The sequence below is a fragment of the Mustelus asterias genome, chromosome 10, assembly GCF_964213995.1.
Source record: "Mustelus asterias chromosome 10, sMusAst1.hap1.1, whole genome shotgun sequence".
NCBI lineage: Eukaryota > Metazoa > Chordata > Chondrichthyes > Carcharhiniformes > Triakidae > Mustelus > Mustelus asterias.
Genome location: NC_135810.1, coordinates 104,297,926 through 104,317,224, shown reverse-complemented (window position 1 = coordinate 104,317,224; position 19,299 = coordinate 104,297,926). Strand labels below are relative to the sequence as shown.

Here is a 19,299-nt window from a genome sequence, read left to right as displayed (position 1 = left end):
AAGTAGTCTCCAGGGTAATACTTGGTAAAATAATCATGAATTCCTTTTGATACGGTTGAACAGGTTGTTTTAATGAGATTTTTTAAAAATCCATAACACTTTTCTGTTGAACGGTTAGAAATTCAGTAAGATTCCCAGTCAGTTGTGCAGTGCAAAAGAACTTGTGATCACTGGTGTTTATAAGATTTAAAATAGCAAATGGATTTGCAGGTAAATGATAACTAATTGTGCTGTTGCATTTGTCAAAGCAGCTTGACAATGCCTGGCATACCTGAACCAAGAAGTACTTGCACTTCGATAGCTCCTTCAACATAGGTAGAGTTGCAGTACTCTTCACAGAAGCATATCAGAGAAGTATTGAAACCAAGCCATGTAGAGATATTGAGAGGGATGATCAACTTTGTTAAAGAAATAAAAGAGGAGAAAGGCAAAATTCAAGCTTCAGGCCTTAGATGGCTGAAAGCAGCTGTGCCAGAGTTGCCATGTAGACTTTCTTTAGCTGGTTCATGTTCACAGTTGCTTCCATCAAATTAATGCACAAATCCTGGCATTCCTTTGGTCAGAGAAATGGGTTGCTTGGCCACTATACATTAAAAAATGTATAATTACGGTTACAGTTCTGATTAAAATTTCAATTTACTATGGTCAGCCTCGGTTTCTCATACATTTATTGAGTGAGCCTTTTTTCTAACGGTGTTGATATCTATAACATTTTATCTAATTGTATATTGAACAGAACATTAATATTCAAATTGATTTTTCCTTTCTCAATTTGAATTTTTGTTTCCTAAAATATTTAAAGTTCTGGTGACCAGCATTTTGGTGCATTAAATTCTCAACATTCCGGATTAGATCAGATGAATGAAAAGGAGTTAAAGGGGTACAGGAACAGGTAGCTTGTGATTCCAACCATTCGCTTACATGTAGATTGTGTTGAAGGATTTGCTGGGGAACACACTAAAATTTGGAGCAGCCATCGCAAAGGTTTGGTGGGGAAAGCACACTAAGGTCCACCTGCCATAGTATACCAAGGGCTGAAACTGTAAACCCCTCAGCTTGTGCCTTTGTCATGGAATTTTTCACGTTTGTCATAGAATTTGTTGTATATCTCTGCAGTTGTATTGAGCCACTTCAAATGCTACATGCTATATGACAAGAACTTGAATTGTATTGCACTTTTGGTAATGTCCCAACATGAACTGTTTAATTTCAAATTTCTATGAATAAAATATATTATTGGAAAAAAGACTGAGTCAAATGGCCTTATTCTGTAATAAAAACAAAGTACTACAACAATGCTGGAGATCTGAAATAAATAAAGAAAATGCTGGAAAAATTAAGATCTGGCAGCATCTGTGAAGAAACAGTGAACATTGAGTCCAATCTGACTCATTCGAACTAGTAACCTTATACGGAGCATTATTCTGTGTTGTTCCTTCATATATTTTTAATTGAGGTAAACTTTTGCTATTTAAAATATTTTTAAATGTCAGAGCTGTTTGCTATATGAAGAGATACAATTTATAAATGACCGCTCTTTAAACGTTTAGATTAGACTCTGCATTGGAGACGGTGGCTAATTCGTGACTTGATCCCTAATGTATTTCACACCTTGTAGACTTCAGCTGTTAGATCAACACCAAATTATCTAACCTCACTGATCGTAACCTTTAATCAGCTAGCTTTGCTGAAGGTTAGGGGCCAAATAACTTCTGCAGAGCCATCTGATTAAGGAGTAATATAGGAAAAAATGAGTTGATCTGAAATAAAAACAAAAATGTGCATGCATGATCGGATGGTCACTATCTGTTTGTAGAAAAGGTCGATGCTCTTATTCTGCTGGGGGGGCGGGGGCGGATTTGCCTACGTTATTGAGCACCAGAGCTCTGTTTATAATAATTTCATTCCCACTCAGATAATAAAGGTGGGAATAATACAATTGCTAAGAAGAGAATCTATTTCATATATGTACCATTCTTGGCCACGTTGTGGGAGGGGGGGGGGGGGGTGGTGGGAATAAAATCATCCCAAGTATTGAGATTAATTAACAAGCTTGTGTACCAGCCTGTTTGTATCTCTAAGCATCCCTCTGTCCTTTTGAGAGTATGTAGAGTAGGGTGGCACAGTAGTTAGCATTGCTGCCCCACAGCACCAGGGACCTGGGTTCGATTCCCGGCTTGGGTCACTGTCTGTGGAATTTGTACATTCTCCCTGTGTCTGCATGGGTTTTCTCCGGGTGCTCTGGTTTCCTCCCGTCGTCCAAAGACATGCTGGTTAGGTGCATTGGCCATGCTAAATTCTTCCTCAGTGTACCCGATTTTCACAGTAACTTCATTGCGGTATTAATGTAAGCCTACTTGTGACTAATAAATAAACTTTAACTTTATCTTAGTTCTCCAAAAAATGATGGAAAACGGTGAGAAAGGGGAGGGTTTCTTGTGATCTATTCAAGACATTTTTCTTAGTTCAGGGATTGGGTTTTCAATTTATTGTCCAAGTATAACACTGATTTAGTATGACGGTAATATATTCCTGTCATAACCATTCAAATAAATTCAATTATATTTGCACCAGAATCAAATTAGACTATATGTAAGGTGGAACGTGCTACACTGTTGACCTGTGCCCTAATTAGATTGTATGCATATTGTGATATTTAATGTGATAACACTGAAACTTGGCTTAATGCGGTGTTATAGTTGAACCAGAAAATGTGTGCATATCTGTTTGATTCAAGTTGGGTTTTTTGCCAACTCTTTCATACAAAAATTTAACTAGGCAGCAGGCATTTTTCCTGCATTACCCATTGGGTCGCATGGAAAGGTGTTCATGGTCATTCCTGCTGACAGTATTAAATTAATTGCATTGGACAGGTATGGAGAAATAGGGATCCAAGTTAAGTTAGAATCATAGAATCATAGAATCTCGACAGTGCAGAAGGCCATTCGGCCCATCAAGTCTGCACCAATTCTCTGACAAAGCATTTTATCCACGCCCTATCCCTGTAACCCCACATATTTACCCCACTAATCCTCCTAACCACACATCTTGGGACACGAAGGGGCAATATAGCATGGCCAATCCCCTAATCTGCACATCTTTGGACTGTGGGAGGAAACCAGAGCACCCAGAGGTAACCCACGCAGAAGAACATGCAAACTCCACACAGTCACCCGAGGCTGGAATTGAAACCGGGTCCCTGTACACTGAGAGGCAGCAGTACTAACCACCGTGCCACCCATTGTTCTGGTTTTGCTCATTGGCACAATGGAGTCTTTATATCTGCTCTTGTAATTGAGTTGCAATGCTGGAGATAACTTGAAATATGTTCTGTACTTAAAAACATGAACTAAACATTTTTGAATGGTTTGTCCACCTACTAGTCATTGCTTTTCTTTTTATAAAGATTTCTGTTTTTCCTGTGTTAATAGCCAGAATGTGGCTGCTTGCTTCATAAGTAAACAAATCGAAAACAATTTTTGCAGCACTTAAATGATTACAGCAGAGAATCTAGTATATAGACAGTTTTCAGTTTATCTAAAGCTGCATCTTCTTTCCTCAGAGTTCCTAGTCTTCCAACATGAACCCTGTTTACAGCCCCGTTCAACCTGGGACTCCTTATGGAAATCCTAAGAACATGGCTTACACAGGTAAGTTTGCTTTATTTTAACTGCATCGCAGTTCACGCTCCCCTTGGTTTAAGGAGGCATCAGTCTTGGGATCATCGTGTTCTGAAAACACAACTGTTTAAATGAAATAACTTTGCATTTATTAGTTTGTGATTATACCCTTAACAGTGGAAATATATGCATTTTCCTGTAGATGAGTAACATCAATGAGTTTTATTGTAGTTCCGATGGCTCAGTTCATTAGAAGCTACTTTATATGTACTTTACCAAGTGAATGACATTGTATTACTTTATCAAACAATCAACAAATGCTAACCTTGACATCATACTATAATTGCTTCCTTAGCTATAAGAATAAAAATACTTAGCTAAAGATAGTTTTTTTTACTTTTTGCGGAGCCAGCCCATGTTGTAAGATTTTGTATTTGGCTATTGGATTCCTCTTGTTTTGAACAATTGCTGTATGGGCCAAGATGGTCTTGAATTTTATTTAAGACAATAACACAAGAAATGTGACCATTCAGCCCCTTGGGCCTCTACTATTCAATACATGGTTGATCTGGCTCGATCATAACTTTCTGCCCAATCCCCATATTCCTCGATTCCCTGAGAAATCAAAAATCTATCCCAGTCTTAATGTATAGAACAACTTGAAATGGCTAAATATGGTCACGGTTAATGTGGTCAGAGCAAAATGTTTAAGAAAGTTTGAGGGGATGTTTCAGGCCCCATCCTTCATTAAAATTGACATTTTGATGTAATGTGTGTTAAGTGAAGAAAAAAGACTTGTGCATTGTGAGGGGACTAAGACCTTGCCTTGTATATTCTGATAAAGTATATATATCCTCATGGCTATTTCTAAAATTTTAAACACTGGACAAAGACCTTTTAAAATGGCTGAATCTGTGTTTGCCTTTGACCGTCGCACTAAAGAAGCTGCCTGGCAGTATTGTGGAAACTTGCAACTTGTTATCCCCGAAGAGATACCAACAACCATCTGTGGGCTGCACAGACCAAATTCAGAGTTATACAAAGGCCATCTGAACAAAAAACAAAGAAAATTGCAGCACAGGAACAGGCCCTTCGGCCCTCCAAGCCTGCACCGACCATGCTGCCCGACTGAACTAAAATCTGCATTTCATAATTAAGGTTGGCCAACCATAGTCTACTTGTCTGATGGGACAAAGGGCCCTGAAACCTTCCTTTTAAGTCTTAATGGTTGAGACATTTAACCATTTTGGAGACTCAGATGATGGGCACGCATCCCTTGTCAAAGACAATGTGGAGTTATGACGGGCCTCTAGCTTGTGGAACCAGTTATATTGCCTTGTTCTACTGTAGACTCAGTCTGCCATTTTAACATATAACTAGCAGCATCACAGAAAAGCATCCCTGCCAAGGTTGAATATCTGACCTCATGTATACTGTTTCTGTTGGAACTTCTGTACCATTGCCTACTGATTCATTTTTGTACATCTATCTTCATTAGGTGTACAAAATGTACACCTAATGTACTCCATCAGAAAAGTGATGTAGACAGCCTGAATATCTCTTTGGACTTTGACCCTGGACGTGGAACCTATGCGAAACTTTTTGTGGTCTCTGCACTATAAACCTTTCTATTCTCTATCCCTCTTTACTGTATGAATCCAGGGGAGGCAGAGGCAATGTTGCAACCCTCCTCCCATGTTTTGTGTGTGTGCAAATAAACTGAGTTCATTCTTGAGTTTGCTGTGGGATTATTAATAAAACATTGGACTGCGGTTGTGAAAACACCTTTCTGTTTATGGATGTGTGGTGAGAAGAGAAATTTGTGCTGTTTAAATTAAATCACCACCTGTCCGTAACAGGATAATATGTGGGCCCTTTGATGGATATCTTTGGGTCTTTGCAAAGCATTTTACAGCTCATGAAATTCCTTTGAAGTAGTTATTGTAATATTGGGAAGCATGGCACCTAACCGTTGCACAGTTAGGCCCCATAGTCCCATAAAAATAAATGTTTGAGGAATAAATATTGGTTCAGAAATGGGAGAGAACTCCCCTGCTCTTCAAAATGGCACTTTGGCATTTTTTAGAAGCACTTGAGAGCAGACAGAGCCTTAACTTCATGTTTCTTCCAAAACAAATGGTACCTCCAATTTTGCAGCACTGCACTGGAGTATCAACCTAGATTTTTGTGCTCAAGACTATGAAGTGAACTTGAACCACAATCTTCGGACTCAGATGAATGCTACCAACTGAGCCATGGCTGAAACAGGCAGCAGCTATAGTCTTAAAAATTAGACCTTATCTTGTGTATTACATTTGGTGTGGCACCTTGTTGATTACTTTTTGGTAATCTAAGTGACCACATCTAGTGGTTCCCCTTTACCTTAAGTATGTCCTTGAAAATCTTGATTACATTTGTCAAACACCATTTCCTTTTTGTCCATGTTCTTATTTCCTTGGTAACCTTGGATAATTTGGGAAATTAAGTAATAGTTTCTGTTACTATCAGTACATGAATTAATGTTTCTTATTTTTCTTGTATTGACCGAGAACCTATGAAATAGGAGCTGGAGAAAACCACATGACTCATCAAGCCTGCTCTGCCATTCCGTATAATAACTGATCTTGGGCTTGAGGTCCCCTTTCCCATACATTCCCATATCCATAAATTTCCTGAGAGCCGAAATCTCAGCCTTAAGTATATTCAGTGGTGCATTGCAACCTTTTTGGGTAGAAATTTCCAAAGATTCTCAACAGATTGAAGACATTTCTTCCTGTCTTGATCCTAAATGATCAGTTCTTTATCGTGAACCTGTGCCTCCTTGTTGTAGACAACACCTTAGTATTTACCCTGTCAAGTCCCTTCATAATCTTGAATGTTTCAAGGCAATCACCTCTCATTCTTCTAAACCATTTACTGAGTCGTCCTCATAAGGCAACCCTCTCATTCCAGGGACCAATCTAGTGAACTTCTACTGTACTGTCTTCCATTCAAGTATAGTATGTCAAGTCATGTGTGCTGCCCAGAGACAGGTAGTTGGCTCATTGTCTGATGTTGCTTCATCCTAAGCCTGGCAAGTTATTTTGTTAGTAGCGTTTTGTCACTGCCTCCCACTCTCAAAGGCAGTGCAAGTAAGCAGGCTCCAAGTTTACCTCTGCTGGAATGGGAATCAAACTTGTGCCATTGGCATTATTCTCAACTACAGACGAGCCATCTAGCCACGGAACCAACTGTTCACCAGTGCAAGAATGTCCTTCCTTAATATGGTGACTAAAATTGCCATGGTATTCCAGATGTGGTCTCCGCAAAGCCCCATACAATTGTAGCAAAACTTATTTATTGTACAACATGCACTAAAGGCCAACGTGCCATTTCCCTCAATTGCTTGCTGTACTTGCATGCTAACATTTTGTGTTCCTTGTGCAAGTATACCTAAGTATCCTAGAACATTAACATTTACAAGTTTCATGTCTTTTGAAAAATATTCTACTTTTCTATTATGACCAAAGTGAATAACCTTGCACTTACTTGCCCATGTTATACTGCCACCTTGTTGACCACTCACTTAACCTATATCACTTTGCAGCCTCTTTCTGTTCCCTTCACAGTGTTCCCACCTTGCTTTGTACTGTCAGCAAACTTGGATACATTACTGTAATAAAAGTAAAATATTTGCGGATGATGGAATAAAAAGCAGTGATTTTGATTTGATTTATTATTGTCACATTTATTAGTATATAGTGAAAAGTATTATTTCTTGCATGTTATACTATACATAGAGAAGGAAAAGAGTGCAAAATGTAGTGTTCCAGTCAGTTCGGATGTAGAGAAAGATCAACTTAATACGAAATAGGTCCATTCAAAAGTCTGATGGCAGCAGGGAAGAAGCTGTTCTTGAGTTGGGAAAAACTCAGCAGATCTGAGACAGTTCTGCAGAGGAGCCATGTTGGACTCCAAACATTAACTCTTTCTCTCTCGATAGATGTTGCCAGACCTGCTGAGTGTTTCCAGCACTTGCTTTATCTTAAGTCAATTATATAGATTGTAAATACCTGGGCCCCAGCACTGATCCTTGCAGTATTCCAAAGCCTGCAACTTGAAAAATGCCCCATTTACCTCCTATCTGTTAAGCAATTCTCTTGGTCATTCCTTGTTTGTACAATGCTTGAATGTGATAAAGAAATCCTTGGTCTAGCATGTCTGACTTTCCTGCAGCTACATAGAAAAATCAGATTGACCAGCTGAAATGTTGGGGTGCATCAGTAAAAATGTTTATTATTCTTGTGCTGTATTGTTACCAGTTTATTGGAAGGTGATGAAAGTCATGCAGTTCTAAATATCCTTAAACCATTGAAGCACAGCTAGGATTTTCTATGTCTTCCTAGTGTTTCTTTCCCAATATCACTATGTTACAATACTCAATTAAAGTTGCTGGAAAAATACTGTAGCTGCCTGTGGAATATTGTTCCTTTTACCCTTGATAAAATGACCCTAATTTGGAGCAGGTTCTTATCCCCATTTGTTGATGCTCAGCACTATTTCATCTGAGAAGTATGGCTTGGAATTTTAATGTTGCTGTGGCCAGCTATGATTTCAGAATTCAGCCTTTGCTCAAAGTGCAGGAAGAAAATGTTGCCACAGTGGGATTTTTTGGTAGTGCTAGATTAAATTAATGCTGAAAGCATACTCGGTGTTGATTCTCTTCGACCTGTTTCGCACAGAATGGACAGTCTTTTTAAAATGGAATATAAACTGCTTGGTAATTTCCCCCCTCCAGATTATTATACTTATCAATCAGTCAAATATTTTTCTGAAAGAAACCTGGAATAAAAGTGTTTATTTCATACTTAACAGGATCTGAAGTCATGAAAAATCACTCATTTTTAAAGAAAAAGTTCCAATTATCATAGCTTTTTATGTACATTTTGAGCTGAACCACAGTTCTTCCACAGTTTCTGAAGTAGAGAACCTCATGAGTTTGCCGTTGCGAATTATTATGGACAACATATTGGAGGAATGGAGATATTTGGAAGTTGTAGGGCAATGGAACAGCTAGGATGATCGGAAGGGACCGGAATTGTGGAAGAAAAGCCAGCAACAGCAAAGCAAGCGCACATGAAGGAGGTGAGGAGGAGAGTACAAATTACTAAATGGAAACTGAAAATGAAATTTCTTGCCACTATAGAGACTCCCAAAAAGGGTTTATCTTCCTGTGTCATGAGCAAATGAGTCTCAGAACTGCCCTGGAAACCCTACTGCATTTCTAGAAGCTGGTTCAGTGTGTCTCCTACTTGAAGTCTCAACATTGGAGAACAAGGCAAAAATTACTGAGCTAAAACAAAATGTACTTTCCGAACACTAATCTGAATAAAAAGTAAACTTTCAGTTTTTTGAATTTATTTTGAAGCCTTTTCCGTTAATAAATTGAGGACCAAATCAGTCAGGCCAGGTTGTTCCTTCATTCTATATAGACAAGTTTCCCAGCTGAAGTGTAGGTGTGAAATGCAAACGCAGCACTTTTTGTTTCACTTGAACCAGTGGAACACCATTTTTTTGTCTTCCCAATCGCTCACCTTAATCAAGCATTTTTGCCCTTTTATCATAAAAGCAAAATTCTGCAGAAGCTGGAAACCTGAAATTAAAAACAAAATGCTGTAAATACTCAAGTTTGGCCACATCTGTAGAGATTAACAGTTAAGCAGAGTTCTGAAGAACAGTCATCATAGAACAGTCATATTTAACTGGGAACATTACCACACTTTCTCTCACCATAGATGCTGCCAGCTTTGCCTTACTGGTTGAAATCTTTGCAAATTTTAAGGGTTACAAAATTGATTTCCATTAAAAATGAGAGCATTTGAAATTAACTGGGTAACTTTGTGCTCTGCAAGCTGAGAAGCTTCTGGCTATTTATAAGCAGAAAGTACCAGATCAAGCTAGAGTCCTAGGCTAGCCATACGGACACTCACCAATTATGTTCTGCACAGCATAACAGGCTACAAGATAAAAACATACAGAATCGCCAGCAACAATGCACTCCTCCCCGATGAGCTCAACTCATTCTATGGCCTTTTGAGCAAGAGGATGTCTTCTGCTCCGGAGGTCACCGTCGCAGGCCTCAGATCAGCTGCCTTGAAGTTAACCCACAGAAAGCGACTGGCCTTGATGCAGTACCTGGACAATCAATCAGATCCTACATGGACCAGCTGATGGGGTTATTCGCAGACATCTATGACTCTCTTACACCAATCTAAGGTCTCCACCTGCTTCAAGAAGATGGCCATCATCTTCGTATCAAAGAAAAGCCAGGCAGCATGCCTTAATGACTGTCGCCCGGTGGCTCTCACATCCATGGTTATGAAGTGCTTTGAAAAGTTAGTCATGGCATGGATCAACTGCAGCCTCCCAGATTGCCTGGATCCACTACAGTTTGTCTATTGCCATAACAGGTCCACAGCAGATGCCATTTCCCTGGGCGTACACTCAACCCTGGAACACCTGGATTACAAAGACATCTATGTCAGAATCCTGCTTATTGATTACAGCTCAATCTTCAAAGCCATTATTTCTTCAAAACTCATCTCCAAACTCCATAGCCTGGGGCTCAGCTCTTCCCTCTCTGACTGGATCCTAACCATGATGTGGAGATGCCGGCGTTGGACTGGGGTAAACACAGTAAGAAGTTTAACAACACCAGGTTAAAGTCCAACAGGTTTATTTGGTAGCAAAAGCCACAAGCTTTGGGAGCTCCAAGCCCCTTCAGGTGAGTGACTCACTCACCACTCACCTGAAGAAGGGGCTTGGAGCTCCGAAAGCTTGTGTGGCTTTTGCTACCAAATAAACCTGTTGGACTTTAACCTGGTGTTAAACTTCTTACTGTGGATCCTAACCCACAGACCACAATCAATAAAGATAGGTAATGGCACCTCCTCCACAATTATGCTCAACATTGGTGCCCTGCAAGTCTGTGTCCTTAGCCCTTTACTCCTTGACTGTGGCCAAATTCTTCTCCAATTCCATTTTCAAGTTTGCTGATATCATCATCAGTGGGTCGGATTTCAAACAATGAAGAGATGGAGTACAGGAAAGAGTGAGAGAATCTGCTGAAATGGGGCGATGACAATAATCGATCCTCTGTCAGTAAAACGAAGGAGATAGTTATCGACTTCAGGAAGCGTAGTGGAGGACTTGCCCCTGTTTATATCATCAGGGATGAAGAGGAAATGGTCGAGAGCTTTAAGTTCCTAGGTGTCCAGATCACCAACAACCTGTCCTGGTCCCTCCACATGATGCTATAGTTAAGAATGCCCACCAACGCCTCTACTTTCTCAGGAGGCTCAGGAAAATTAGCATGTCCGCTATGACTCTCTCCAATTTTTACAGTTGCACCATAGAAAGCATCCTTTCCGAATGTATCGCAGCTTGGTATGGCTCTTGCTCTGACCAAGACCGCAAGAAACTACAAAAGGTTATGAACGTAGCCCAGTCCATCGTGCAAACCAGTCTCCCACTCATTGACTCTGTCTACACTATCCGTTCCCTCAACAAAGCAGCCAGCATAATCAAGGACCCCGAATTTACTCTCTTCCATCTTCTTCCATCGGGAAAAAGATATAAAAGTCTGAGGTCACATACCAACCAACTCAAGAACAGTTTCTTGCCTGCTGCCGTCAGGCTTTTGAATGGATCTACCTTATATTAAGCTGATCTTTCTCTACACCCTACAGTAACACTATATTCTGTGCCCTATCCTTTTTCTCCCCTATATACCCTATGAACGGTATATTTTGTCTGTATAACCCGCAAGAAACAATACTTCACTGTATCCCAATACACGTGACAATAATAAATCAAATCAGTGGTAGCTCAAATTGGGTGCAAATTGAAACTCCCTTGATCCTGACTTTCAGTAATGTATTATAACCTCAATTTCGCTGTTTTTTTTCACATCCCGCCTTTCACCTTTTGGTGTGAAGTTGCAAAATCTACATTGTTCAGCAACATAATGGCACCTTTTAATATAATATAATGCCTCGAGCCATTTCACAATAAAGGAAATGTGACTCAGATATTAGGGCTGGTGACCAAACTTGGCTAAGGACGCAAGTTTTTAATGAGCTTCTTAAAGGAGGAAAGTGGCGTTGAGGGGTGAAAATGTTCAGGAAGGAAATTCCAGGGCTAGGGTGGAAGCAGCTTGTGGCACGGCTGCCCTTGATAGAGTTATAAATAATCGAGACTAGAATTATAGGCGTCAGGTATGAGTGTTATGGGTTTAAAAAAACGTTAGATGGGGAAGGGCGAGACCAAGGAGGGATTGGAGAACAATTAAAATGTTCAAATTGTGTTGTTGAATTGGAGGCCATGGTAGGCCAGTGACCACAGGGGTGATGGTTGATTGGGATGTGGTACATTAGGACATAGGCAGCAGAACTTTGGGTGACCTCAAGCTTACAGAAGATAGAATGTAGGAGACTGGCCAGGAGTGCATTCGAGTGGTCAAGTCTAGAGGTAACAGGCATGGTGCGAGGGTTTCAGTAGCAGCTGAGCTGAAGCAGGGTTGGAGTAGGGCAATGTTAGATGGAAATATGCAGTTTTAGTGGTGACACGGCCACGTGGTTGAAAGCTCATCTTGGGTCAAACACAACACCCAAGCGGGAGCAATCTGTGACAGCCTTGGACAGTTGCCTAGGAGTTGGGCGGAGTTTGTAGTGGGGACCGAAGTCTATGGCTTTAGTGTTCCCAACCCAAACTTGGAACTCTTTCCTGCATCAAACTTGAGACAAGATTTAACCCCCCCAAAAAAAATTTCTGTATGATTGCATAGTATACAGCTTTAAGTGGTACTCATTGGAAAAGTTGTCACTGTCTTTAGGAAAAAAGATGGCGAGGCAAATTTGGTATATATTCAATCTAACACCTCCAACTGCATTGGGTTCTTAACACCAGTCACTATGACCAGGCAGCTGCATTGCTTTCAGGCCCTTATTATGGTTTGTACGTGGTTACTAAGTGAGCTAGCCTTCAACTTCTACTCTGGGATCTAACAAATGGGATTCCAAAGCTACTTTGTGCCATAATACTTTGGAATATGCTATCAATTTAAAAAAGTCTCATATCTTTCACATAATTACACAAGATTTTTAATCAAAATCTCTTGTGTGCAGTATATGAGAGGCTCTTTATTATACCCACTGATGCACAGCTTAATCTCTTTGGGTTTGATTGACCCAATTGTTTTGCTAATTTTGTTTTCGTTAATTCAGTGTGGATTTTATACGGTCACTTGCTGAATTAGATTTTCTCTTAAATGCAGAACTATCCAGCAACTACAGGCCAGCCAGTTTAACCTCTGCTGAGAAAACTTTCCGTAATGATAAATGGGGACAAAATTAACAGTCACTTAGCCAAGTGAGGATTGATTAAGGAAAACCCAGCACAAATTTGTTAAGGAAATTATGTTTGATTAATTTGCTTGAGTTTTTGATGGCATAACTGAGAAGGTAGGTGAGGGTAATGCACTGGATGTGATGTACATGGACTTACAAAAGGCATTTTGTAAAGTGCCATGCAACAGACTTGAGATCAAATTGGTAGCTCATCGAATGAAGGGACAGTAGCAACATGGATGTGAAATTGGCTGATAGGAAATGGAGAGTAACGGTGAACAGTTGTTTTCCCAGTTGGAAGAAGGTTACATAGTGGAGTTCCCCAGGAGTTGGTATTAGGACCCCTGCTATTTCTGATTTGTACCAATGATGTCGACTTTGGTAGAAGCGACAGTAATTTCAAAATTTGCAAATGACCCAAAACTCTTTTGTGAATTGATTGGAAGATGGTGTTAAATTTTTAAAACACAGGCTGGTGGAATAGACAGACTAATAGATGAAACAATGCATAAAAGTGTCAAGTGATTCATTTTGGTACGCAAAATGGGGAGAGGCAAAAGTACAATTGTAAAGGGGATGGGGGAAGCAGAGACCTGGGCGTATGTATGTACAAATCATTGAAGGTGACAGGTTAGGTTGCAAGAGCCATTAGAAAAAGCATATGGAATGAAGAGACTTAAGTAGGGGCATAGAGTATAAAAGCAAGAAAATATGATAAACCTGCAGAAAACGACTGGAGTATTGTGTTCAGTTCTGGGCATCACACTTTATGAAGAATGTGGAAGTATTAGAGCGAGTGTAGAAAAGATTCAGGAAAATGGTTTCAGTTATGAGGGACTTCAGATTGGAGAAGCTGGGCCTGTTTGCCTTGGGGAAGAGAAAGTTGAGAGGTAATTTGACAGGAGAGGTGTTCTAAATCATGAGGTGTTGAAACAGAGTCGATAAGGGGAAACCATCCCCATTGGTGGCAGGTTGAGAATCTAAGAACACCAGCAAATTGGCAAAAGAAGCAATGAGGACAACATGAGAAAAATGTTTTCTATGCAGTGAGTGGTTAGGATCTGGAATGCACTGTCTGGTGGAGGCAGATTCAATTATTGCTTTCAAAAGAGAATTAGATCATTATTGGAAATGAAAGTATTTGCAGTGCTACGGGACAAAGGTTGGGTGTTTGTGCAAAGAGCTGGCACAGGCAACAGGCTCAATGACTTCTTTCTGGGCTGTAACTGTTCTATGATTCCATGATTACATATTAAATGTTGAATCCAGAATATAGAATCGGATCATAGAAATCTACAGCACAGAAGAAGAGCATTCGAACAATGTGTTGGTGCCAACTAAAAAGAACGCCTAATCCCACTTTCCAGCTCTTGGCCCATTGTCTTGTAGGTTACGACATTTCAAGTGCATATCTAAACATTTTTTAAATGCACTGTTTCTGTCGCCTTTTGGGCAGTGAGCGTTAAGCCTTGAACACCCTCTGTGTTGTCTGTTTTATATCTCAGATCTTTGCAGAGGTGATATTAATTAATGTGCATAACAGGTTTAATTCACAGTTCTTTAAAATGGCTACTCCAAGCTGGCTTCCAGCTCTTTCTACAGTTTGTTCACATTGTTTGAGTCCACATCCAGGCTTAACCAATCAAGCATCATGAACATCAATAGTAAACAGACTCTCAAAATCAAACACAAAACATTACACTCTGAAAATAATTCTTCTCATCTCAGTAATATTTCTACAAATTATTTAAAGCCTAATTAATTTAAAAGGACTTGCATTTATATAGTGCCTTTCACAAATTCAGGACATCCCAAAGCACCTATAGGGTACTTAAATTAAGGTGTAGCCGCTTTTATAATGTAGAACATTGGTTCCCAACTGTTGTACATGGCACACTGGTGTGTCTGTGCCGTGAGAAGCATGCAAGTGTGCCATGACTGGGGCAGATTCCAAGCTCTGGCTGAGGAAATTCATGATGTGGAGATGCTGGCGTTGGACTGGGGTGAACACAGTAAGAGTTTTAACAACACCAGGTTAAAGTCCAACAGGTTTATTTGGTAGCAAATACCATTAGCTGAGGAAATTCAGCCATAGCAATGCCTCAGTGTATACCTCAAGTCTGCACTGTTCCCATGCTTGTTGTTTTCCATGGTTGTTCCTACTGTCTTTTGTTTAAAGTGCCGATTCCCAGCAACTAGGACCAAATCAGGGCGAGGTAACAAAACCAGCAGAGAGATTACAGGACAGAGTGCTCAATATTGTGAGTTCAGAGGAGGGAATCAGACGCTCAGGCCAGAATTTGCTTGGGGATCCAAACATTTTGAGGATATCAATAGTTCAATTGATACGATCATTGAGACCAAAACGTTGCCTGGATTGAGGCTAAAATGTTGTCTGATTTCAAGAAGAAATACATAGAAACACGACAGTGCAGAAGGAGGCCATTTGGTCCATCGAGTTTGCACCGACAACAATCCCACCTAGACCCTATCCCTGTAACCCTACATATTTACCCTGTTAATCCCTTTAACCTACGCTTCCCGGGACACTAAGGGGCAATTTAGCATGGCCAATGCACCTAACCCGCACATCTTTAGACTGTGGGAGGAAACCGGAGCACCTGGAGGAAACCCACGCAGCCACGGGGAGAACGTGCAAACTCCACACAGTGACCCAGGTCCCTAGAGCTGAGACACAGCAGTGCTAACCATTGTGCCACCATGCCGTCCAATAAGATATAGCTCTTGGGGCTAAAGGGATCAAAGGATATGGAGGAAAGGGAGGGGGGGGGGGGTTGGTTGGTGGGGGAGAGATCAGAATATTGAATTTAATCAGCCATGATCAAAATGAATGGTCGAACAAGCTCATACGGCCGAATGGCCTACTCCTGCTTCTAGTTTCTATTGCAGTTTCTCAGCCATAGTTTAGTTTGTATTCCTTTTCAATTGTTGGGTGTGGAAAGTCTTCGTCTTTACATCAGTGACCCCAAAAAGTCATCTGTTGTTGTGCCGCGCTGTTGTTGTGTACGCTAACCGATCCAACAATTAGTCGAGAGGTCAATGAACCAAAACACAGTAAAGCACGTCAGAGGAACGCTGGGGAAAAAAGCGAAAATAATGCTCAAACCCAGTGGTCTGGGCACAGGAGTCTAGTACAGCTGACTTTATTCGACTTCACTGTTCTCAAGTTGAATTGGCTGTGTGAAGGTTTTTCTGACTAGTTGTGAGCTGCAGTTAGAATTCCTCTCTCCTTTCAGGCTGAGGCATCGATCATCTTGTACTTTGGGGTTCTGCAATGTCTTGATGCTAGGTGGATGTTCATCACCGATCGGACAAGTCAATCTATCAAGGCATCAGTCCCCCACATGGGCCGAGAGATATAAACATCACTTAGATCTTGAGTTGAACAGTGACATAATTGAGGAGGTGCCAATACTTTGGTCAAGAATGCTTCTATGGTGGATTTATATTTCTCCTACCGACATGTTTTTTTAACTCAAAGGTGCAAAGCCCGTGCTCAGAGTGGACTGGGTAAATCCATTCCTTGCTCCAAAAATCAAATTCGAGTTTAATCCAATTCAGGGTCCCCACAAGAGAGAAAAACAAGATAAGGCATTGCACCCCATCTTGGGCTTGATCTGATGCTTAATCTTGGGCAGAAGGCCGAGAGGGTGTTTATTATAAGGAGGCCATGCTGAGCACATTGCGTCAACAGAAGTACATAATTTACATTGACTTTATCCACCCCGCTTTTCATAATGGTTCCCCTCCAGACATAAAAACATAAAAAATAGGAGCAGCAGGAGACCACTTGGCCCTTTGAGCTTTCTCTGCCATCCAATATGATCATAACTGATCATCCAACTCAGTAGCCAGATCCCGCCTTCCCCATATCCTTTAATCCCCTACACCTCAAGTGCTATTTTGAGCTGCTTCTTGAAAACATTCAATGTTTTGGCCTCAACTACTTTTTGTGGTAGCGAATTCCATAGGCTGACTCTCTGGGTGAAGAAATTTCTCCTTCTCTCTGTCCTGAACTATCTACTCTGTATCCTCAGACTGTGACCCCTGGTTCTGGACACCCCAACCATCATTCTCCTAAACTCCAGCGAATACAATCCTAATTGGAATTATATCCAGCCCTGTCATTCAGATTTCCCCCAGAAAGATGATTTCCTTTTGTATGACAGTGAGGACTTCCAGGGTCGAATAGATCTTTTTCCTAACATCGTCATCTCAGTTATGGGTCGGGGCATAAGTGCTGTTAATGGTAGCATATTGATTAGAGCTGAACTGTAGGTGAAGCATAACAAGCCTTTCATTTTAACAATTTGTATAAATACAAGGATTAGTACCTAGGCCTCAGCTATTTACAATCTCACTGGCTTGGATGAAGGGGTGGAGTGTAACATGACAATACAAAGTTAGCTGGGAAAGTAAGCAGTGAGAAGGATGCAATTAGGCTTCAGAGGATATAGACAGATTGGGTGTGTGGGTAAGAACACAGCAGATGGATTACAGTGCAGCAGAGTGTGCAGTCATATACTTTGGTTAGGAAAAAAAACTTTTTGCATGGTGAGAGACTGAGCAATGTTTTCATTCAGAGGGACCTGTGTTCTTGCATGTGAACCACAGTATTCATTAGATTGGTTCTTGGGATGAGGTGGTTATTCTATGGGAAGAGATTGAATAAAGAAGGCTTATATTTCCTGGAGTTTAGAAGAATGGCAGGTGATCTAATGGAGACGTGGGGGATTTGACCAACCAGATGTTGAGAGAATGTTTTCCTTGGCTGGGGAATCTAGAACCTGGGGGTCACAGTCTCGTAATATGGGTCAGGACTGAGCTTGAGAAATTTTTTTACTTAATTGGTTTTAAGACCATAAGACACAAGACATAGGAGCAGAATTAGGCCACTTGGCCCATTGAGTCTGCTCCGCCATTCAGTTTTGAATCCTTTGAATTTTTTGTTGAATTGATAACTCTGGAATCTGATCATTTCTTAATTCAGCATTCTCAAAACAAACTGAGCATTTTAAAATTCAAAGTTTTGTTAAATTTAAGTGGGTTAAGTTGAATTTTTAAATTTCTGTTCCAGTGCACAGAAGGAGAAGAGTGTTCTGAATGTAGAACCTTCAGTTTGAGAGAATTTTCTATGCTGATGTATTTAATTTATCTGATGGCATTCATTCAGCTGTGGGCACTTGGAATGTGTGGTTGAAGCAGATCTGTTTCAACTATTTCAAAAGTTATTTGTAGCTTGCTGTTAATGTGCTGAGAATGTAAAAACAGTTTTTTAAAAAAAGGATTTATGTGGATCTAATTGACTTGTTTCTGGGGATCGCGTAATTAGCATGCCAGTGGAGAAGTGGTTACTATGGCAGTAGATATCAGTGCAATATAGTTGATGCAAGCAAGTTCATTTGAAGTTGCCTAAGGCAGGGGCAACATGTTAACCTGTCTTAGTTCCATTGAATTTTGATCATTCCCACCTGAGCAAAGTGTGCTGGGTTTTAATTTCGTATGAGCTGTATGTGTGCATTTTACAATGGGTGAATTTAACAACAAAAATTGCATTTGTCTTGAAATATAATTGAGAGGAGCGCATAAATTTGAATGTCAGTACACCATTGATGACTAGAACCATCTTCTGTACAATACAAATGAACTTCACATGCCCAAAACAGCTGAGAAACTACAATACTGTACCAGTGACTGTTAACTACAGGAATCCATAGTCTGTGAAGGCAAGGTCAGATATAGGAGCTGGTGATAGAGCATGTTGCTGCAAACAACTTTGAACGCTGCTAACATAACTCTATGCTTAAGAAATTCAATTTGAAAGTCAGACTTCTGTGCAAGGAGCTCTATGGATAACAGTCTCGAGGAGGAACCCTGAACATAGCAAGGATAAACAAAAGAAATTCAGATTTGAAGAGTTTGTATTTTAGGAAGGAGTAGATGGAAATAGAAATAGTGCATTAATTGAGTAGAACTTTTTATTTTTGCTTCCAGAATGAGAACGGGAGCTGTACAGGTGATTGAAAAGGGTCTAGAACAGGATGGGTGCAACTGTCAGTGAATGACGCAAGATTATTTCGTTTAGAGGAGCTTCAAGTTTTTTTTTAATATGACCTGAGAAAATGGAAGATGCTTTTTTTAAAAAAAGCTTGCAGTTACTGATGCTGTCACATTCTCAACAGTCTCACAATGAATTGGATAATTTTGCAGCACAGCCACTCTTGTACAGAAATGATGGCCCCACAAACAGCAGAGACAAACTGGCTCTGTTT

General features: G+C 40.4%; 1 protein-coding gene across 8 annotated transcripts in view; it reads left to right on the top strand.

The window, feature by feature from the left end:
• Positions 1 to 19,299, top strand: part of fam168a (family with sequence similarity 168 member A) — an 88,469-nt gene that overhangs the window by 36,783 nt on the left and 32,387 nt on the right. For all 8 annotated transcript variants that reach the window (XM_078222349.1, XM_078222345.1, XM_078222351.1 and 5 more), the window contains one exon: positions 3,563 to 3,650. In XM_078222349.1, the coding sequence (XP_078078475.1) occupies positions 3,581 to 3,650 (70 nt within the window). In that variant the 5' untranslated portion in view covers positions 3,563 to 3,580. The remainder of the gene's footprint in view (positions 1 to 3,562; positions 3,651 to 19,299) is intronic.